Consider the following 18,300-nt stretch of genomic DNA (forward strand, 5'->3'; position numbering starts at 1 on the left):
AATGTGACCTGTACATTCTTTTGTAATATTCACTCTGTTAGTCTTTGTTTGAATAATACAAATAAATAAATAAATACAAATGTTATAAGTCTTCCATACATTTTGCATTTAAAAATATTAAAGTAAATTCAGCCCTGGATTGGACTGTAGCCTGTATGCTTGTTCTTGGCAGCTGCTGTTTTAAAAAGTGACTTAAAAGAATTTGTAAAGCTTCAAAAGAAAAAAAAACAAACAAAAAAAAACACTAGTAATAAGTTAATAAGGAAATAAATGAAATAAATGTTCAAATACATAACGTAGTGTGCCGCAGAACAGAGCAATGTGCTTGTTTGTGCACATGCTTTGATGACCCAAAACACAAGTTTGTGACGCCCCTGTGCGATGATCGGAAGTGACGGCATGCCGCGCGACCTTAAGATATGTTATTCTGAAGCACACTACAGGCGCGCGTGCGGACGGAGCTGCGGCTGCAGTCTGTAAAATCGTTTCATTGCCGTTCGGACGAAGACGCGCACGCGTATACTTCACGTTTAAAGCTCGGAAAGGCCATTTATTTTCCGCCTCGTTCTGAAAGCCTCTCGTGCATGAGCGACTGTTGATCCACCCGGTTAATGCAACTCGCGCTCTGTTACCAGGCAGTGGCGGGACGCGCGAGCTCACATTTTCTCTGAGGAGTTTCGGTGATTTGAGTTATTTCATTATTAAGATCAGGTTTAAATCACCGCATAGGTGTGCTGGTTTAGGTAGTTCAGGTGCGTCTCTGTTGGTTAAGTTATTGGGTTGTTGCGGTTTATTCAGGGGGAAATCAGATCGAGTTAGTAATGGTGTAAATCTCAGCACAAGTTTGTTGGGTTTTGTTTACTTACTGCAGGTTTGTTTGGCTAAGTTTAATGTTGAGGTGTAAATCAGGTTAAAGTTAGATGTGCTGGTCGGAATTAGTTTAGTTAAGGTTTAAATCACTGCACTGAAATGTTTAGGACATTTGCAAAGTCATTCATGGTGAGTTAGTTCAGCTCTGGAAATCGAGTTAGGAAATCGCAGGTTTGTTGGGTTAGGTTTGGTTTAGTTCGGGTTTAAATCACAAGTGTGTTCGGTTGGAGTAGTGGTAATTAGCTCTAAATCACAGCATATATGTGTTATGTTAGGGTTAATAGTTCAGGTTGAACTCACAGGTTTGTTAGGTTTAGTTCGGGTTTAAATCACAGGTGTGTCACTGCTGTGATGGCTAAAGGCGAGTGGAAGAGATCAGGCACGGATGAGGTCCCGTTAACCGGCCGCACGGATTGTGAGGTGTTTGATGACGGAACCAACACGTTCTTTTGGTGAGTAAACATTTATCGTGTTGACATTTAACCCACTTATGAATGATTCTGTGTGTATGTGATGTCCAGAAGTTGTTGTTTAGGAGTATTGCAGCTTTGCTCAGCTTTTCTCTCTTCTGCAACCTCAGCAGAATGACACTTGGATCCATTAAAGGCTTTAAGATGAACAGATGCCATATAAGAGTCTCTCTCCCCCTCTCTCTCTCTCTCTCTCTCTCTAACATTCAAACACACACACACACACAGATTGCATTGATGTGTAGTTTATATAAGATAAGTGAACTGCTGTCATGTCTATTTAAATCTGCTCTGTAGGATATATATGATACAGAACAGCATGCAGCAATATTCGTATTTCACTTAAATGTAGTTCTGGAAGGTTTGTATTTGTAGTTTTAAGTTATTTAAAAGTTTCTTGAATGTGAGTCCGATTTACTGTAGTAAACAGGTCTGTCCTGTCTTGACCGATCTTTTCACCCCGTCTGTGTGTGTGTGTGTGTGTGTGTGTGTGTGTGTGTGTGTTGAGGTGTGGTTGTGTTTATGATCGAGCTTTATACCAGCTCAGCAGGTTTTAAATTAGAAAAAAGCAGCCCAGACTTTTGTCAGTGCTCCATTAGATGTGTGTTTTATAAGTCTATGAACTTCTTTTTAGTTAAACAGCAAGATTTGTAATATGTGCATATGTGTATAAAGGAAAGTGTATATTTTGGGTCACCATTAGTGGTCGATGGCCGATACGATATCTAGAGAGCAGTATGGCCGATATAAATACAGATATCTAGAGAGCAGGATGGCCGATATAAATACCAATACCGATATCTAGAGAGTAAGATGGCCGATATAAATGCCGATACGATATCTAGAGAGCAGGATGCCCGATATAAATGCAGATGCCGATATCTAGAGAGCAGGATGGCCGATATAAATACAGATATCTAGAGAGCAGGATGGCCGCTATAAATGCAGATACTGATATCTAGACAGCAGGATGGCCGATATAAATACCAATACCGATATCTAGAGAGTAAGATGGCCGATATAAATGCCGATACGATATCTAGAGAGCAGGATGCCCGATATAAATGCAGATGCCGATATCTAGAGAGCAGGATGGCCGATATAAATACAGATATCTAGAGAGCAGGATGGCCGCTATAAATGCAGATACTGATATCTAGACAGCAGGATGGCCGATATAAATACCAATACCGATATCTAGAGAGTAAGATGGCCGATATAAATGCCGATACGATATCTAGAGAGCAGGATGGCCAATATCAATGCTGATACAGATTTCAAGATGGTAGGATGGCCGATGCAAATGCTGGTACTGATATCTAGAGAGCAGGAAGGATTTTTATTGCATTTACTGCCCTCCACCTGCCTGTTTCCAAATGATGAGATAATAAAATAATAAATACACAAATGCGTAAATAAAATAATCTGCATATTCATGCATAAATAAATATACAAATAATTAAATGTGCGAGGAGATGTACAAATAAATAAATGCACCAATCAATGCAAAAAATATTACAATATAAAACATAAATAAATGCTTCACAAATCTATATTTCTTTAATCATTCATATATTTCTGTATGCTTTTCCTTTTTTATTTTTCCTTCGCGCAACATGCTAATGAGAGGATGTCAACAGCTGTTCAGGCATCACAGTCAAGCTATCGATACCAATTGCAACCAATTTGGTGGGAGTTTACAGTTTCACCATGGTATATTTTGGGGAATCTAAAAAAAGCAAGATCCTTTGCTAAACATTTATTTATTGATTGTGAAAATTCTGTAATCTCCTTATTAATTTCAGAGTCAAACTAAGCACTTTTACATTGAATAGTCAATGGTAGGGTTGTCATTTCATCATTGCAATCAGTAATTGGTCCATATGTAACTACTGGCTCTATTAAATCAAAATAAATTTCAGTAATTCATTTAGCTTTTTAAATAATATATAATTCCACAGACAACAACAAAACTCAATGTGTTGGCCTATCTCTAACCTTGCATTGTCAGATAAAAAATACCAGTCAGTAACTGCACTGCCTGATTTAAGTGATTCACTAAAAAGAACCAGGCCATAACAGTCATTCATTCGGGGACCGCATGACACTAGTCGCACTGTAGTTTCAAAAGAAACGGCTCGGAAATCGGACTGCACTGGCCCACACTGTTTTTTGCGTAATAGATTTAAGTAGTGGAGCAGTTCTGGTGCTAAATAAGTGCTGCAAAAAACACTATAATATTATTTTAGTATGGTGTTCTATCCGCATCAGCAGGACAATGCACGTTCAAGAACCATTAACAGAACCGCAAGTCATGAAAATCATATGGTTCCAGTATTTTTTTATTTTATTTTCATTGGAACCACTTCCGAATATGGACCGGTTCTCTGTTCCCAACCTTATAATTTTTGTATCTTACACCTGAAAAGCTTAATTTCCAACAATATTCATTGGGTGCAAGTGGATTTTTTCACATTGTACCCTTGGTTCATTTCTATCTGTCTGTCACTCTCTCTGCAGGAGGGCACATACCCTAACAGTGCTGTTCATTCTCACCTGCGCTCTAGTTTATGTAACACTATTGGAAGAGACGCCACATGACACAGCATACAACACTAAAAGGTATGTGCATGACACCTGGCTGGCTGACTGGCTGGTAGTGTGTCCTTGACCTTTTGCACTGAAGGTTCACCAAGCCAAATTGGCACCACGACAAGAGTGCAGTTTAGAGTGCCAGAGACACAATAAAGTGGTCTGATGTACACAAAAATGCTACATAGCTGGGAGGAGTTCTAGGAAGTGTCATGGTTTCTATTGGCTAACAAGATTATCTGCGACATCTGCTGCTGCTCACAAAGTCCAGGTCACCGGCTGACACGCTGTGCTTAAGAACACATGACCTTTATTAGAAGAGCTGCTAATATTCTGTATAAATGTAAATTTACAATTGCTAGGGCAACCAGTTAGAACACCCTAGCATTGTGGCTGCGAGTTTTGCATGGGCAAGCACCACTCACATTTTATTCAACAGGAACAATTGTAGTTATTAGTGTGTGTTATTCGCTTAATCATTGTTTGTTTTCACTATGTGTATTTATGTGTGTTTTTCAGAGGAATCGTGGCCAGTATTCTGGTATTCCTTTGTTTTGGAGTGACACAAGCTAAAGATGGTCCCTTTACACGGCCTCACCCAGGTCAGTCTAGTAACCTCACTCGTGATCTTAACCTGGCCCAAACTTGGATCAGCCCAATAACCTTTCCTTTAATCATGACCTAACACAAACCCAGGTCAGATCACTAACCTTAACTCCAACATAACCGTAACCCTAAAGTCAGACCCCTAACCTTTAATCACACAATCTCCATTCATGCAATCATAAAATTTCCACAGCAAATTTGTTATGCCATATTTTTGAGGTGAGATTTCATAGAGCCAGTGTTGGGAACTTAACTAACTAAAAATAGCAGCACAAATACCTTAATTAATTAGTAGTGTGACAGTGGCTCAGCTGTTTTCAAAAGTTATTGCTTTTCCAGTAACAAGCTACTTTTTCCGAAAAGTAAAGGTATAGCTTAGCAAATCACTACAACACTGTTTATGATGTCACCTTATATTGCACACACAGCCTTAAAGGAATATTCCGGGTTCAATTCAAGTTAAGGTCAATCGACAACATTTGTGGCACAATGTTGATTACCACAAAAATTAATTTTGATTAGTCCCTCTTTTAAAAAAAAAAGGTTACGGTGAGGCACTTGCGTGAATGGGGCCAATCTGTAAGTGTTAAAATACTCACTGTTTCAAAAGTATAGCCACAAGACATAAACAATATGCATATTAACATGATTTTAGAGTGATAAAATCGCTTACTAACCTTTTCTGTGTAAAGTTATAGCCAATTTTACAACTTCGTTGCCATGATGACATAACGCTGTAAACACTAAAACCCTAAAACGACCATAAAACAATGATTTAAACAACTTTACAGCTCAAATAATACATGACTTTTAACAGAAAATTGCTTTTATAAAATTATAAGCTTTACCTTTGTGTTTAAACTCTCCAAAAATTGGCCCCATTCACTTCCATTGTAAGTGCCTCGCTGTAACCTCGATTTTTGCTTTTTTCAAATAAAAGGAGAAACGAGTCGAAATTAATTTGTGGTTATCAACATTATGCCACAAATGCTGTCGATTGTGCTTAACTTGTATTGAACCCGGAATATTCCTTAAACATTTAGTGATGAGAGGCAATGATAAAACACACTTGCTCTTTCAGGTAGTAAGTCTAAATCATTTTAGCATAGTATATTTAATTTTCAATATATTTATATATTAATATATCATTTCATTGAACCACTTACAAAAGATTCAAGATTCATAAAAGAGAAAAAGTAATAAATAATAGTGTCTATTGCAAAGAACGTAAGTGAAAAGTACAGTATAATGAGAAATGTATTGGATAGACACGAAGTATAAAAAAAGATTCAAGATTAATTCGTCATCACTCAATAGTATTCCCAAAAGTACATGCAAAGCATTTAGCATTTTTATTATTTTCTAATGAAATATATATGTAGTGAAATGCTGCTTTCAGTTAATATAAGCCTATTTAATATTAAGTTAGCCTATATAAAATACAGCGTTTTAAGTTTTATTAGCTGTATTTAGTGTTAATTTATGTGTTCAAATTTGAATGCTCTTACCCCAGTATAAATCCTCATTGTTTTGTGCCAGATAAATACTGTTTTGATTACTTATATAAATTATATACCCTCATTGTTTTATATTCAATAAGCTTTCCCCCTGAAATTGCTTCCATGTAATTAGCTGCTTTGTGTTAGTAACCTTGTAGTGTAGCCAGGGCCGTCATTAGTGAAGGGCAACCAGTGCGACCGCACTGGGTATCTGTGCCTCAAGCCCTACTACCGGACAGCAATCGCTACAGAGGGGAACTTTTTCAAGGATAGCTTGAGTATAGTTAACCTACTTGTGAGTAGCTTGTAGCTTGGCAAACTTTCAAAGTAGTTTTCCCAATACTTCATAGAAATGAATGTCAAAAGACTGAAACAGTTATAAGAATGTAGTGGAAAATCTAAAAATGTCAAAGAACAACGAGAGTGTGTATATCAAGATTGTAACTCCACCTACCCCTTTAACAAACACAATACACGCTCTCTGTTCTGCTTGAATGACTGCTCGCTATTATGTGGGCTGACTTGCCTTGCTGGATGATCTGGTCCAGTGCTTTCAGTATGTCACTCATTTAGGAACCTGAAACAGTGACTGATCAAGAGAAACGACCACCTCTTCCAGTCAGCAGAAGAAGAAACAATTCAGACCTCTCAAGGGCACAAGACAACTGACAAATGCAGACTCATAAGTTGGGTCACAATGAAAACTGTTGAATTTTTAATCCCAGTAAAGTATGCAAGCCTGTTTTGAAAGTGGAAGGTAGGGAGTGGTAAGGAGGAGATTGCTCATGATGTCAAATCAGTGAAGCCATTGCGCCGCCATATTGCTATGCCCAAACAGTCCAATGTCCTTATTGATTTAATCATCTCATTTCAGCAAGTAAACAGTCATTCAATCACCGATTTTATATCTGAAATTTGCATGTACATCCCTACAACGCAAACGTCCTTGACATGTATGCATTTATTTATTTAAATTCTGGAATTTTTCCTGTTCCTTGAAAGCCCGAGCGAGTTATGTATATCTATATCAAACAGTATCCACCACTAACAAACTTCATCGGCGAACAGATCAGCTGAATGTAAACAAGTTCACTGAAACTGAGGTACGATACAAACAGACATTTTCAGACTTATTTATTGTGAACATCTAAGTGTTTGTTCAGAGTTACTTGTTTTATGTTTTTATCAAAAAGTGCTTCGTTCTCGTTGTCACTTGAATAAGCGTGCGCTCTCTCTCCCTCTGTCACACGTGCAGTGGGCGCTGAGATTGAGGGAGACACGCAAAGTAAAAATGGTTACAATTAAACTGATACGCTAGATTTAAATGGCAAATAAACACGTATTTATGACGTGTATCCATGTATGACTACAGAGAGCACTTCAATATGAAAACAAGCAAATCCCGGGCATTTAAGGTGATTTAGAAATCCTGGTCTGACTTTTTTAAAGTCCCTTTTGGGGGTAAGGATGTATCGTCTGACGCACATGCTTTAGAAAATAGTGTGATTTTTGATTTGATGATTTTTCACTGTTAAAGGATTAGTTCACCTAAAAATTGAAAATCAAGTCATTGTTTACTCACCCCTGTGCTATATGACATTCTTTTTCTTATCACAAAGGGAGAAATTGTGAAAAAATTTTGTTCTCAGTGATATCATACAATGCCATTTTATGGTGACCACCTCTTCAAGCTTCAAAAGGACACAAGTATAATTCAGAAGTCTAATAAATTATTCCATGAGACTCATGATTGTTATGAAAGCATACAGTAAGGTTTGATGTGAAACAAACCGAAATCTAATGTATTATTTAGTAAAAATGTTCACTGACCGTTATTCTCCTGTGCACGTTCATGAGTCTGCATGCAAGCTTTTGAGCTCTTTGCACAAGAGCAACAGTAGATGCAGCATGGGCGTTTTGTTTCTCTTCAACAGGACCACCAGCGGTATTAACAACAGAAAACACAACATAGCTGCATACAAACCAGAGAACAGAACTTAGAAGCATGTAGTTGAAGAATAGATGCATTTCAATAGCCATACTGTTTGAAGCAGAGTTGTCCATCAAACAGAGAGATGGGGCTGAAGGTACAGTCACATTTCGTGGCCTACTCAGATGGAAAACGACACTCAATAAGAGTTATCTTTTCTATGTTAATCAATGTTGTTTCTCCTAAGCAGCTGCAACGAGCAACGTGACATTCTGTTGATCGCTTGGTTTCTATATTTGGTGTTGCGCACTGTAACCTTGTCCACTGTGAACTGGCACCGGTCCAAAATGCGATGCGTGGTGCGAATGCGAGGTGATTGTCTGTGTTCCGCGACTGTTTTTGGGTCCTAGAATGAGGTATAACATGTGAGTAAGGGCAGCCGGTGGAGTTTCTGGTGCCCCCTCGGGTAAGATGGTGCCCACCTTGGGAGTTGGTGCCCTATGCAGATTGTGTAAAATGTGTATAGGGAGCGGCTGTACTGGTAGCTACCTTCAGCCTCCTCCATCACACTTGTTGATGGAGGACTCTGAAACACTGAAAATGGACATTGAAATGCCATTCCACTACAAACTCTTAAGACATGTTTGTAAGTTCTGTTCTCTGGTTTGTGTGCAGCTATGTTGTGTTTTCTGTTGTTAATATCGCTGGTGGTCCTGTTGAATCGAAACAAAATTTGAACGCCCCATCTCGCCCGTGCTGCATCTACTGTTACTTTTGTGCAAAGAGCTCAAAAGCTTGCATGCAGACTTATGAATGCGCACAGGCGATCAACGGTCAGTGAACATTTTTACTCCATAATACATTAGATTTAGGTTTGTTTCTCACCAAACCTTATTGTATGCTTTCATAACAATCATGAGTCTCATGGAATAATTTATTAGTCTTCTGAATTATACTTTTGTGTCCATTTGAAGCTTGAAGAGGTGGTCACCATAAACTGCCAGTGTAGGACATCACTGAGAACAAATTTTCTCACAAATTCTCCCTTTGTATTAAGAGAAAGAAAGAAAGTCATATGGGGTTATAATAACACAGGGGTGAGTAAACAATAACAGAATTTTCTTTTTTGGGTGAACTATCCCTTTAACTAATGTTAACAAATGGAACCTTATTGTAAAGTGTTACCAAAACAACAACAATACAAAAAGGGTTACCATCACAACAGTGGTTACTGCAGAGGCATAAACTCCATAAATAATTCAAACAACATCATGCTATGACCAAGTAAACACCCAAAAGCACAATATTTCATGACATGCGACGATGTACATAATTTGAATATCATTTACTAACAATCAATCAGTTAAACATACATTTTCAAGGAAGTTATGCATACAGGATCAAGAAATGTATGATCAATAACAAATGTAGAATAAATCAAAATTAAATAAACAATACTATTAAATATGGCAGCTTGTGCATTAAATATTATGCGTTTTTCTTCGCTGCAGCATACTGGCGTTTCTGGCTATGTGTTTCTGTCGTGTATGAGCTCTTCCTCATCTTCATCCTCTTCCAGGTGTGTATTTAACCTCAAACACACAGTTTTTTTTTTTTTTAATTTCTGTTTGTGTAATATTTTATGTGCCGATTCTTGATGCTGACTACCACCCCTGGAGTCGCGAGTTGGAATCCAGGGCGTGCTGAGTGACTCCAGTCAGGTCTCCTAAGCAACCAAATTGGCCCGGTTGCTAGGGAGGGTAGAGTCACATAGGGTTAACCTCCTCGTGGTCGCTATAATGTGGTTCTCGTTCTTGGTGGGCACGTGGTGAGTTGTGTATGGATGCAACGGAGAATAGAGTGGGCCTCCACATGCGCTACGTCTCCGCGGTAACGTGCTCAACAAGCCACGTGATAAGATGCGTGGATTGACTGTCTCAGACGTGGAGGCAACTGAGATTCGTCCTCCGCCACCCGGATTGAGGCGAGTCACTATGCCACCACGAGGAATTAGAGCGCATTGGGTATTGGGCATTCCAAATTGGGGAGAAAATAAAAAAAAATGTGGCGATTCTAATGGATTCTTTTTTTTTCATCTCAGACTGTACATGATGGCAGACAGTTCATGAAATACATTGACCCAAAATTGGGCGTCCCACTTCCAGAAAGAGATTATGGGGGAAACTGTCTCATTTATGACCCTGGAAATGCTGCCGACCCCTTCCACAATATCTGGGTACACATGCATTACAAAGAACATAAACAATTAGATCACAAACATGACTTAGAAATGTGATGCACTTATATAATATTCAACGATTTCCATCATTTTAGGCTATTATAATAAATGCATTACTATTTATAAGATTGTTATAACATTTTGAAGATTACACAAAAAAAAAAATATTTACAATAATATTCACTGAATGGTGCATCATAAGACAATGGATGTTTTATTTAGAAGGAAAATGGGGTACATTTTAATTTCTTGTTTTTTTTTTTCTTTTTATAGTTTAGTCTGTTTTCTCGTTCAGAAAATAAATGTTCTTTAAAAGCCAACCTGTTAAGAATATCCCTCTTTTTATTCAACAGGATAAAATGGATGGATTTGTTCCAGCCCATTTTCTCGGCTGGTACATTAAGGTTGGTGTTGACTTCTGATATTATTCGCTGAATCTCTTTAAAGCAGTTTCGAATCGTTACCATGGAAACAGATGCCTGATTTGATCAGCCCATGAGCTGCTCTGTGTTTGGCAGACAAACACACTTCCATGTGTCTAAATTCAGCAGACAGTGTCAAAGATTGGATTAGAAACTATTAGTCATACTGTATGTGTGTCTTTGTGTGTGTCAGACGCTGATGATCCGGGACTGGTGGATGTGTATGATCATCAGTGTGATGTTTGAGTTTCTGGAGTACAGCCTCGAACACCAACTACCCAATTTCTCAGAGTGCTGGTGGGATCATGTGAGTAAAACACTCTACATGTACACATCCTGTGAATCATGGATCACCCTGTTTTAAAACATTATTTATCTTCTGCCGCAGTGGATCATGGATGTGTTGTTGTGTAATGGGCTTGGCATTTACTGTGGCATGAAGACACTCGGCTGGCTCTCCATGAAGCCGTATCAGTGGCAGGGCCTCTGGAATATCCCAACATACAAGTAAAAACATTAAACTCACATTGCGCCTGTCTTTTAACAAGTTTTTTTATTGATTATTGTTACATATTTGTACTTAATTCAAAACATGATCACAGGCTTTTTTTTTTATCAACATATTTACCAAAAAAAAGTATAAAATTATCATCAAAATTTTGCAAGGATGCAAACACCCACCTTTCAGCTAAAGTCACCTTTTTTTTTTAAAGCTAATTTGCCCAAATTGTTTGGTCAAATTTTCTACATTTTCTTTATTAAGATATCTTGAAAGAGTTACTTTAAGCTTAAACACTTTAAAGGCTTTAAATGCAACAAAAAAAGATTTAAATCCAACAAACAAATCAACTAAAAATGCGTATCTAAACACCTGCTATGACTTTCTCACTCTTTTCACCTCTCATTAGTTTTCATCCCTGATTTTAGGTTAAAATTTAAGAATTTGTAAAGTATCAGTGTCAGAAATTAAAGGGGGTTAGAGGCAAAAATGCCACCTAAAGTGACAAAAATGGTCCCAAAATTAAAATGTGGGGGCATTTGCATTTTATTTTGGACATCTGATCTATTTGAATATTATAATCAAGGCCTAAATATTATTGCATAAAATACAAGATATAATTACTTTGATTTTATGTTAATTGATTAAATTGAAGGATTTAATATAAAACGATTATACACAGTGCTATTTTTTAAAATGATTAGAAAACGAATGCCTTCATAATGGTAAATAATGCGTCTTCAAATTAAATTCAGGGGGCAAATGTTGCCCTTCAATGGACAAGTTAATTTCTGACACTGGAAATTAAATCTTTTAGGTGCTTTCACCATTTTATTTTCCTTTTTGCCTTCACTGGTTCATTTTAAATGGTCCTATGGTGTGACATGAAGTTTTTCAAAGTACAAAAAACAAGTGAAGTCCCTCAATTAATGAGGTTTTAGATGGAGTACAACATGTTGCAGGGTTCCCACGCATCCTGGAAAACCTGGAATTTTGCAATGCAGTTTTCCAGTCATGGAAAAGTCATGGAAAATTAGAAAAATACCTAAATGTCCTGGAAAATAAGTTGTCCTGGAAAATATTTTAGTATAATAACAGTTTGACTGTGTCGCTAATAAGGTTTTAGTTAATTGTACAAAAACATGGTAACGATCGGGACACTGGATAGGTGTCTAAAACACATTTGTATAGTTTTGGTGCTGCTGCCAGCTGCACATTATGAAACAACATCAATGGCTGACTGGCGTGAAAGAAGCACTGTCACGTACATTTCGTGCTCATTTGCGGTCATCTCTGCTTTGCTCCAACCAAATAGTTTAAGTATTGATATAGTGCAAAATAGGATTTTCATTCCAAAATTGATGTCGTGTTAACTACGAAAACATGCGAGTTGCAAACCTTAGAGAATGACGAAGCAGTCGGACCGCTGATGTTTTTTAAAATAAATTTGTTCTCTGAGGTGGTAGTGTAGTTATGTGGCTTTTACATTTTGGAATGTGAATAAATTTTCAATAATTTCAGCAATCAGAGTCAACTTATACTGCGATTACCACATTTATGGCGCTATGTTTTCCGTGATGTGGATGAAATCACTGAACCCAGTCCTAAAATATTTATTAAGTATAAAGTGCGGAATGTTACGGAGTTTGACATATTCGGTATCAAAAATAAAATGTTTGAATGTACAAGTAATCAAATTAAAATAGTGATTTTGTTTCTAGTGTGATTATTAAACTGCAAAAGGCTGAGATTTAATTGAATGTATATATAATCTGCATGTGCTGCATGCTTCAAAATGAATGTTTGAATCAGGCCGCCCATTCACTCGCAACACAGAGTCATTAGCATCGCGTCATGTGTCTGTGTAGTAGATGACAGAAAGCAGATCGCTCCGAAGCGTGCTGCACATACAGGCTTTTAATTTATTTAAATAAATCAGCTTTTTTGGGTTTAATAATCAGTCTGGGCCACATAGCAAACTGCTAATCTGGAGGTGAGAAACTACCATCAAAAACACACAAATGGAAAAATAAAAGCTTGATTTAAATGGACGTGTGAAATGGCAAAAAAAAAAAGATAACAATAGATTAATTACTATGTAGTAATTTTTAGACAACATTTTGATGTCTAAAAATTGTCGAATACAGAACTCAGAAAAAAATAAGCATTCAATAACTACAATATACATCATGACCTCTCTTGGTTTTGCTTCAATATTATTGATGGGCACAGAAAATATCCTGGAAAACTGTGCCTTGAAAAGAATGGGAACCCTGATCAGACACCATTAAACAGCACCGTGAATTGTCATGACATTCCGTGTTTTTTTTGTGTGCGTTACAGAGGAAAAATTAAGCGTATTGCCTTCCAGTTTACCCCGTACAGTTGGGCTAAGTTTGAATGGCGTCCTGCGTCTGACCTGCGGAGGTGGTTGGCAGTGCTGGGCATCATCTTCATGGTGGGTGTCATTACTGGTCTGTTCACTGAGAACACATCATATAACACAAAATAACCAATTTTCACTTTCTTTTTTTTGTAGTTCTTGTTGGCAGAACTGAATACGTTTTATCTGAAGTTTGTGTTGTGGATGCCTCCGGAGCATTATCTGGTGCTTTTGCGGCTCGTCTTCTTCGTGAATGTGGGCGGAGTGGCGATGCGAGAGATCTACGACTTTATGGACGATCCGTTAGTATAGTCTTAAGCTCACCAAGTCATCTACACTCGATGCCGGATAGACCATTCAAGACTCAAACATTTTTGCAATCAGGCGAAGATCCCCCTTATATGTGCCTCATGCCAGAGTCCCCTATCTATCAAACATATTTATTAGGCTGGTATTTCTAGTCTGCTATTTTATTCTGCTGATACCCTTGACACAGTTTTTAACAAAGTCAGTCCAGAGTCAGTTTTATAGTTTCATATAAAATTGATTTTAAACATTATTTTTTTTATTTTATTTTTTTTTTTTAACCAGGATCTTGCCATTTAAAATAGCCATGGAAGCTGGAATGGTGTTCAAAGAAAACAATCAAGCAAACATATTCTTTAACTCCATAAACCTAGTGAGCTGTCTACATAGGCAGCTACCTCCTCCTCAAAGGCTACAATTATACTTCGGTCTATAATTAGTGCTTCTCATATGAAGTGTACTAGACACACGACTAATGTTCACAGTGCATGGCACAAAGATGTATATTGGGTAAAATAGACATTTTTTTCAGTTTTCTATAAAGACTTCCCAGCACTGAATACAAAATATTTATAATCAACATTACACTTGTCTACAACTTGGATAAAAAGTTTGTTTCAATGCATTCTGGCATTGCTTTATCCACTAATGAGATGATGATCAGAATGAGGTGTTTTACAAGGATGTGTATTTTTGTTCCTATTTGGAACAGCCTGCTCTGGGGTGTGACCTAAAAAAATGTTACCCAGATAGGCAGCTTATTAGCAACAGGATTTTTTTTTCTGTGTCACAGTGTCTACTTTTGTGTGTCTGCAGTAGTTCAATCTAGCCTGTCATTCTGATTTTAGGAAATTCCATAAGAAGTTGGGGCAGCAGGCGTGGATCGTGGCAACCATCACTGTTACAGAGTTTCTGATTGTGGTCAAATACGATCCTAAGACTATCATGTTGCCAATCCCCTTCTTCGTCACACAGTGCTGGATACTGGGAATCGTCCTGATACTCATTTGGACCTTGTGGCGGTTCTTCATCCGGTAGTGACCCTTAGTACAAACTCTATCACCATAGTAGGTGTTTAGAAATGCATTGATAATGGAATTTAATAATTGATTGTTATTATAGGCCCATTATAATTTTTCCAAAATAGACACACTTAGTCAGGTCCTGAATATGTTTGAGTTTTTAGCGAATATAGGTTTTTAATCATTATACCTTTTTATTTATTTATTTATTTATTTATTTATTTATTTATTTTAATTCGCCATGATAATAGCCATGGACACTGACATGGCATTAAACCACAAACACACAATCTTATCCAAAATTGAATTTTTGTCCCATTGTCTGTTGAAAATAATTATGAATCATACCAAAATAATACCATTTAATCAAACTGTATTGTGGCTATGTAAGGAATGGAATACCTACTGAATATTGTGCAGTATATACTGTATACCGCTTACCAATTTTTAACAACAATTTGTGAAACAATAGGCATTATGCAACAAACACTTTGAAACCATATACTATATTTTTACATGTTTGCTGCATTTTCACAAGACCTCATCACATGTCATGTGAGTGGCATTTCGTTATCATCTTGGTAATTAATGTGGTTATTTTGCAGCTTTGATTTAATTTTGTGTTTAAATGTTTCAAAATAGATATGTAAAAATTGCAGCTGTAATTATTTCCGTCAAGTTGAGAGCATTGCATTTTGGCATAGTGTATTCTGCACAGTGTGCACAGTTTTATACAAGGGTTATTATAGATTTGAAAATTTCATTAGTATTTATTTTTGTTTTCAATTTCATTTTCGATTTAGTTTTAATTGTGCATAAATATATAAAAAAAATTTAAATGGCTCTTTTTAGTTCTTATTTAGTTTTAGTGTAGTTTTAATTTTCATTCATTAACATCACAAAATATCTGTAACACTTTAAAATAAGGTTGCTTTTGTTTAAATTAGTTAACTAATCATTTCAAAGGGCGCCATTATTACTTTCTCGCATGCTGGTTTATTTTGGTGTCGTCCAGAGCCCTGCCCCCAGATATACGTGCCTCTAAACATCACTTATGCAGGAGAACTGTGATTGGTTGTTTTAAACTGTCAATCATGCAGCCATTTGCTGATTATTTTTAAGGAAAATACTGTGAAATCAGGCTTGAGAAATTATTCAAATCAGATCCAACTATGATTGAAAATATGAAAACAAAAGTCATTTTCTATTTAGTTTTAATTTGTTTTGTTGTGAACTTTTATAGTTTCAGTTTAGTTTTTGTTTTTTGAAAACTCATTTCAGTTAATGAAAATATATTTTCACTGTTAGTATTTGTAATCGTTTTCGTTTGCGATAACATTGTTTTATACTGCACGTTTTGGTAAAATTAGGAGTGCATCCAGGTACTGGTTACACGGTATACAGTACATAATATATGCTGTTGAAATAGAGTAGTATTTTATAATGCTATTGGAACATAGCCCAACTTTCAGAATTCATACATTTTTTTGAATCGTAATAACCAAGTCTTTTTGCATTGACAGTGACATCACACTCCGCTACAAAGAAACGCGGCGCCGCAAGCAGGAAGGGTCTGTGGAGTGGGAAAGAGCCCGAGCGAACACCGAAAGCAATAGCGGCAATCCAGCCACATCAGGCCGCAGCAAACTAAACGGCAACACGGACACAGTACGACACAGGAAGTCATGAATAACCATTCAACCACATAAACAAACAGCTGCGGGCTGCACATCGCGACTAAACACACATTAGCGTATAAATATGTGTTTTTGTTTGTAACCCCCTGTTCAGATCATACCAACGCCCACAGTGTTTGTTGAGCGACGTCCAGATGTGTTGATGCCAATTGTTTTCTCTCCTGAGTAGGAGGGTTGTACTATATTTAGAAAAGAAAATCTCTATAGCTGTTACATTGGTGAGGCGATTGGGTTCTGGTTCCACTATTTCTCCTGTTTTGGGGTTATTTTTGTTGATTTGGTGCTATGCTGGATGACACATTTTGACATATTTGGAACACTAGTGAACTAAAGGTGGAGGAAGTGCACATATAGCCATCAATTAATATTTATTTTTTTCTTTTTTCGGTTTATTTAAGGAGAACATAATTTTATGCGCAGCACATCTGACGGCTACACACAAACGTACAGCAATATGAAATATCTGAACTCTTGCATAAGCCATGACACTATTAAAAAGCTTTTGATGTAATGTAATAATATAATAACTAATCCGATCTGTTCTAGGATGGTAAAGGAGGTTAGTGTGCCAGTTATACGTGAATGCCACACACACTCAGAAGAGAGAACAATCCTTCTGACCTTTTTAAGATAGGTCAATGCCAAGACTGGACCAAAATCTAACAACTTTTCATTATCTGTTTGCATGCATGAATGTGTGTGTGTGTGTGTGTGTGTGTGTGTGACCATAATAGCCAAAACGTCTCATGTATTTCATGCAGGTCTGTGGTTCTGTTTTGCAGGGCCACTTAAAACATTAGAGAAAGCCAAACACCATTGTGTATGTACATTAAGCATATAGAGATCATGGTGGCGAAGTATATCTTTTAGGTTACGTGCTAATAAGAACTGATGATTGTCCCAACGTTTATGCTTTATATAGATGAAGGCCTATATGTGGATCTAGTCACATTTGGTGGGTTATGTGCTGTTGTGTTGCCATAGTGTGTGTCTGTGTTCGGTTAGATAATGTGCAAGTCCAAAAATAGCCTGATCTTACGTAAACGCCATTATAATCTTACTGTGAATGTAAACTTGTAGCGCCAATGCCTGAGATGTTACTGTTTCTTACGTTACTAAAGGTGTTTAGGGGTTTGTTTTTATTTATGAAATCTAGAGTTCTCATCCAAATTATGATCAGAATTATTTCTCTCTGTTGCTCTGTCTGCACTGAAATACTTGTAGTGGGACCATTTGATGATCTGTCTGCCTCTGCTTGTTGTTCATAGACAACTGAAAAATGTAAATGAACAACTAGAATGTCATATTTTATAATGTTTTCAATAAAAGAAGTGGAGACTGTTTTCCTCTTTTAAATGACTTTCTGTTGACTGATGACAGCACTTTGAATTGCACACTTTTGTGTGTGAGAATAATTGTACAGTAAGCTGTAAGATATAAATATATGGACATTGATGTAACTGTCTTTTTGAGCATTTATGTTTGCAGTGTTTAATCATTTCCAGTGCAACTTGAGCAGAAAGTTGTTTTATTAAAATGGGGAGTTTGTTCGTGTTCCTCTGTGAGCGCAAAACTGCTGCTTTATTTTGGGTTATGTTAATGCTGTAAATGCATATTTTATATTTGAGTAAAAACTTTGGTTTCGGATTGGGAAATTGCATTTATTCAATCTTCTTATTAACTTGTTTCTAAAATCTTCTATCCATTACATGTTATGTTTTTTATTTATTTTATTAGTTTTAGAATCAAAACCAACCCTATTATT

The 18,300-nt window shown here is 36.9% G+C and overlaps 1 protein-coding gene across 2 annotated transcripts; it reads left to right on the forward strand.

Moving 5' to 3' along the window:
• Positions 1-427: 427 nt before the first annotated feature.
• Positions 428-17,878, forward strand: LOC127436094 (phosphatidylserine synthase 2). Of its 2 annotated transcripts, none has more exons than XM_051690025.1 (12): positions 428-1,322; positions 3,861-3,962; positions 4,452-4,534; positions 9,479-9,546; positions 10,069-10,203; positions 10,560-10,610; positions 10,822-10,935; positions 11,017-11,135; positions 13,471-13,585; positions 13,667-13,812; positions 14,665-14,850; positions 16,362-17,878. In XM_051690025.1, the coding sequence occupies exons 1-12, from the start codon at positions 1,222-1,224 to the stop codon at positions 16,525-16,527; spliced, it is 1,386 nt and encodes a 461-aa protein (XP_051545985.1). In that variant the 5' UTR covers positions 428-1,221; the 3' UTR covers positions 16,528-17,878. The 2 variants fall into 2 exon arrangements, with proteins under 2 accessions (XP_051545985.1, XP_051545986.1); XM_051690026.1 differs by having other exon boundaries at positions 14,665-14,883; positions 16,362-16,503.
• Positions 17,879-18,300: the final 422 nt, after the last annotated feature.

The sequence above is a fragment of the Myxocyprinus asiaticus genome, chromosome 46, assembly GCF_019703515.2.
Source record: "Myxocyprinus asiaticus isolate MX2 ecotype Aquarium Trade chromosome 46, UBuf_Myxa_2, whole genome shotgun sequence".
Taxonomy (NCBI): Eukaryota; Metazoa; Chordata; class Actinopteri; order Cypriniformes; family Catostomidae; genus Myxocyprinus; species Myxocyprinus asiaticus.

Coding starts and splice junctions, on each gene's coding strand:
- LOC127436094 (XM_051690025.1), top strand. CDS start 1,222: ATGGCTAAAGGCGAGTGGAAGAGATCAGGCACGGATGAGGTCCCGTTA. Junction 3,963..4,451: donor ACAGCATACAACACTAAAAG/GTATGTGCATGA, acceptor TGTGTTTTTCAG/AGGAATCGTGGCCAGTATTC. Junction 10,611..10,821: donor TTCTCGGCTGGTACATTAAG/GTTGGTGTTGAC, acceptor TGTGTGTGTCAG/ACGCTGATGATCCGGGACTG.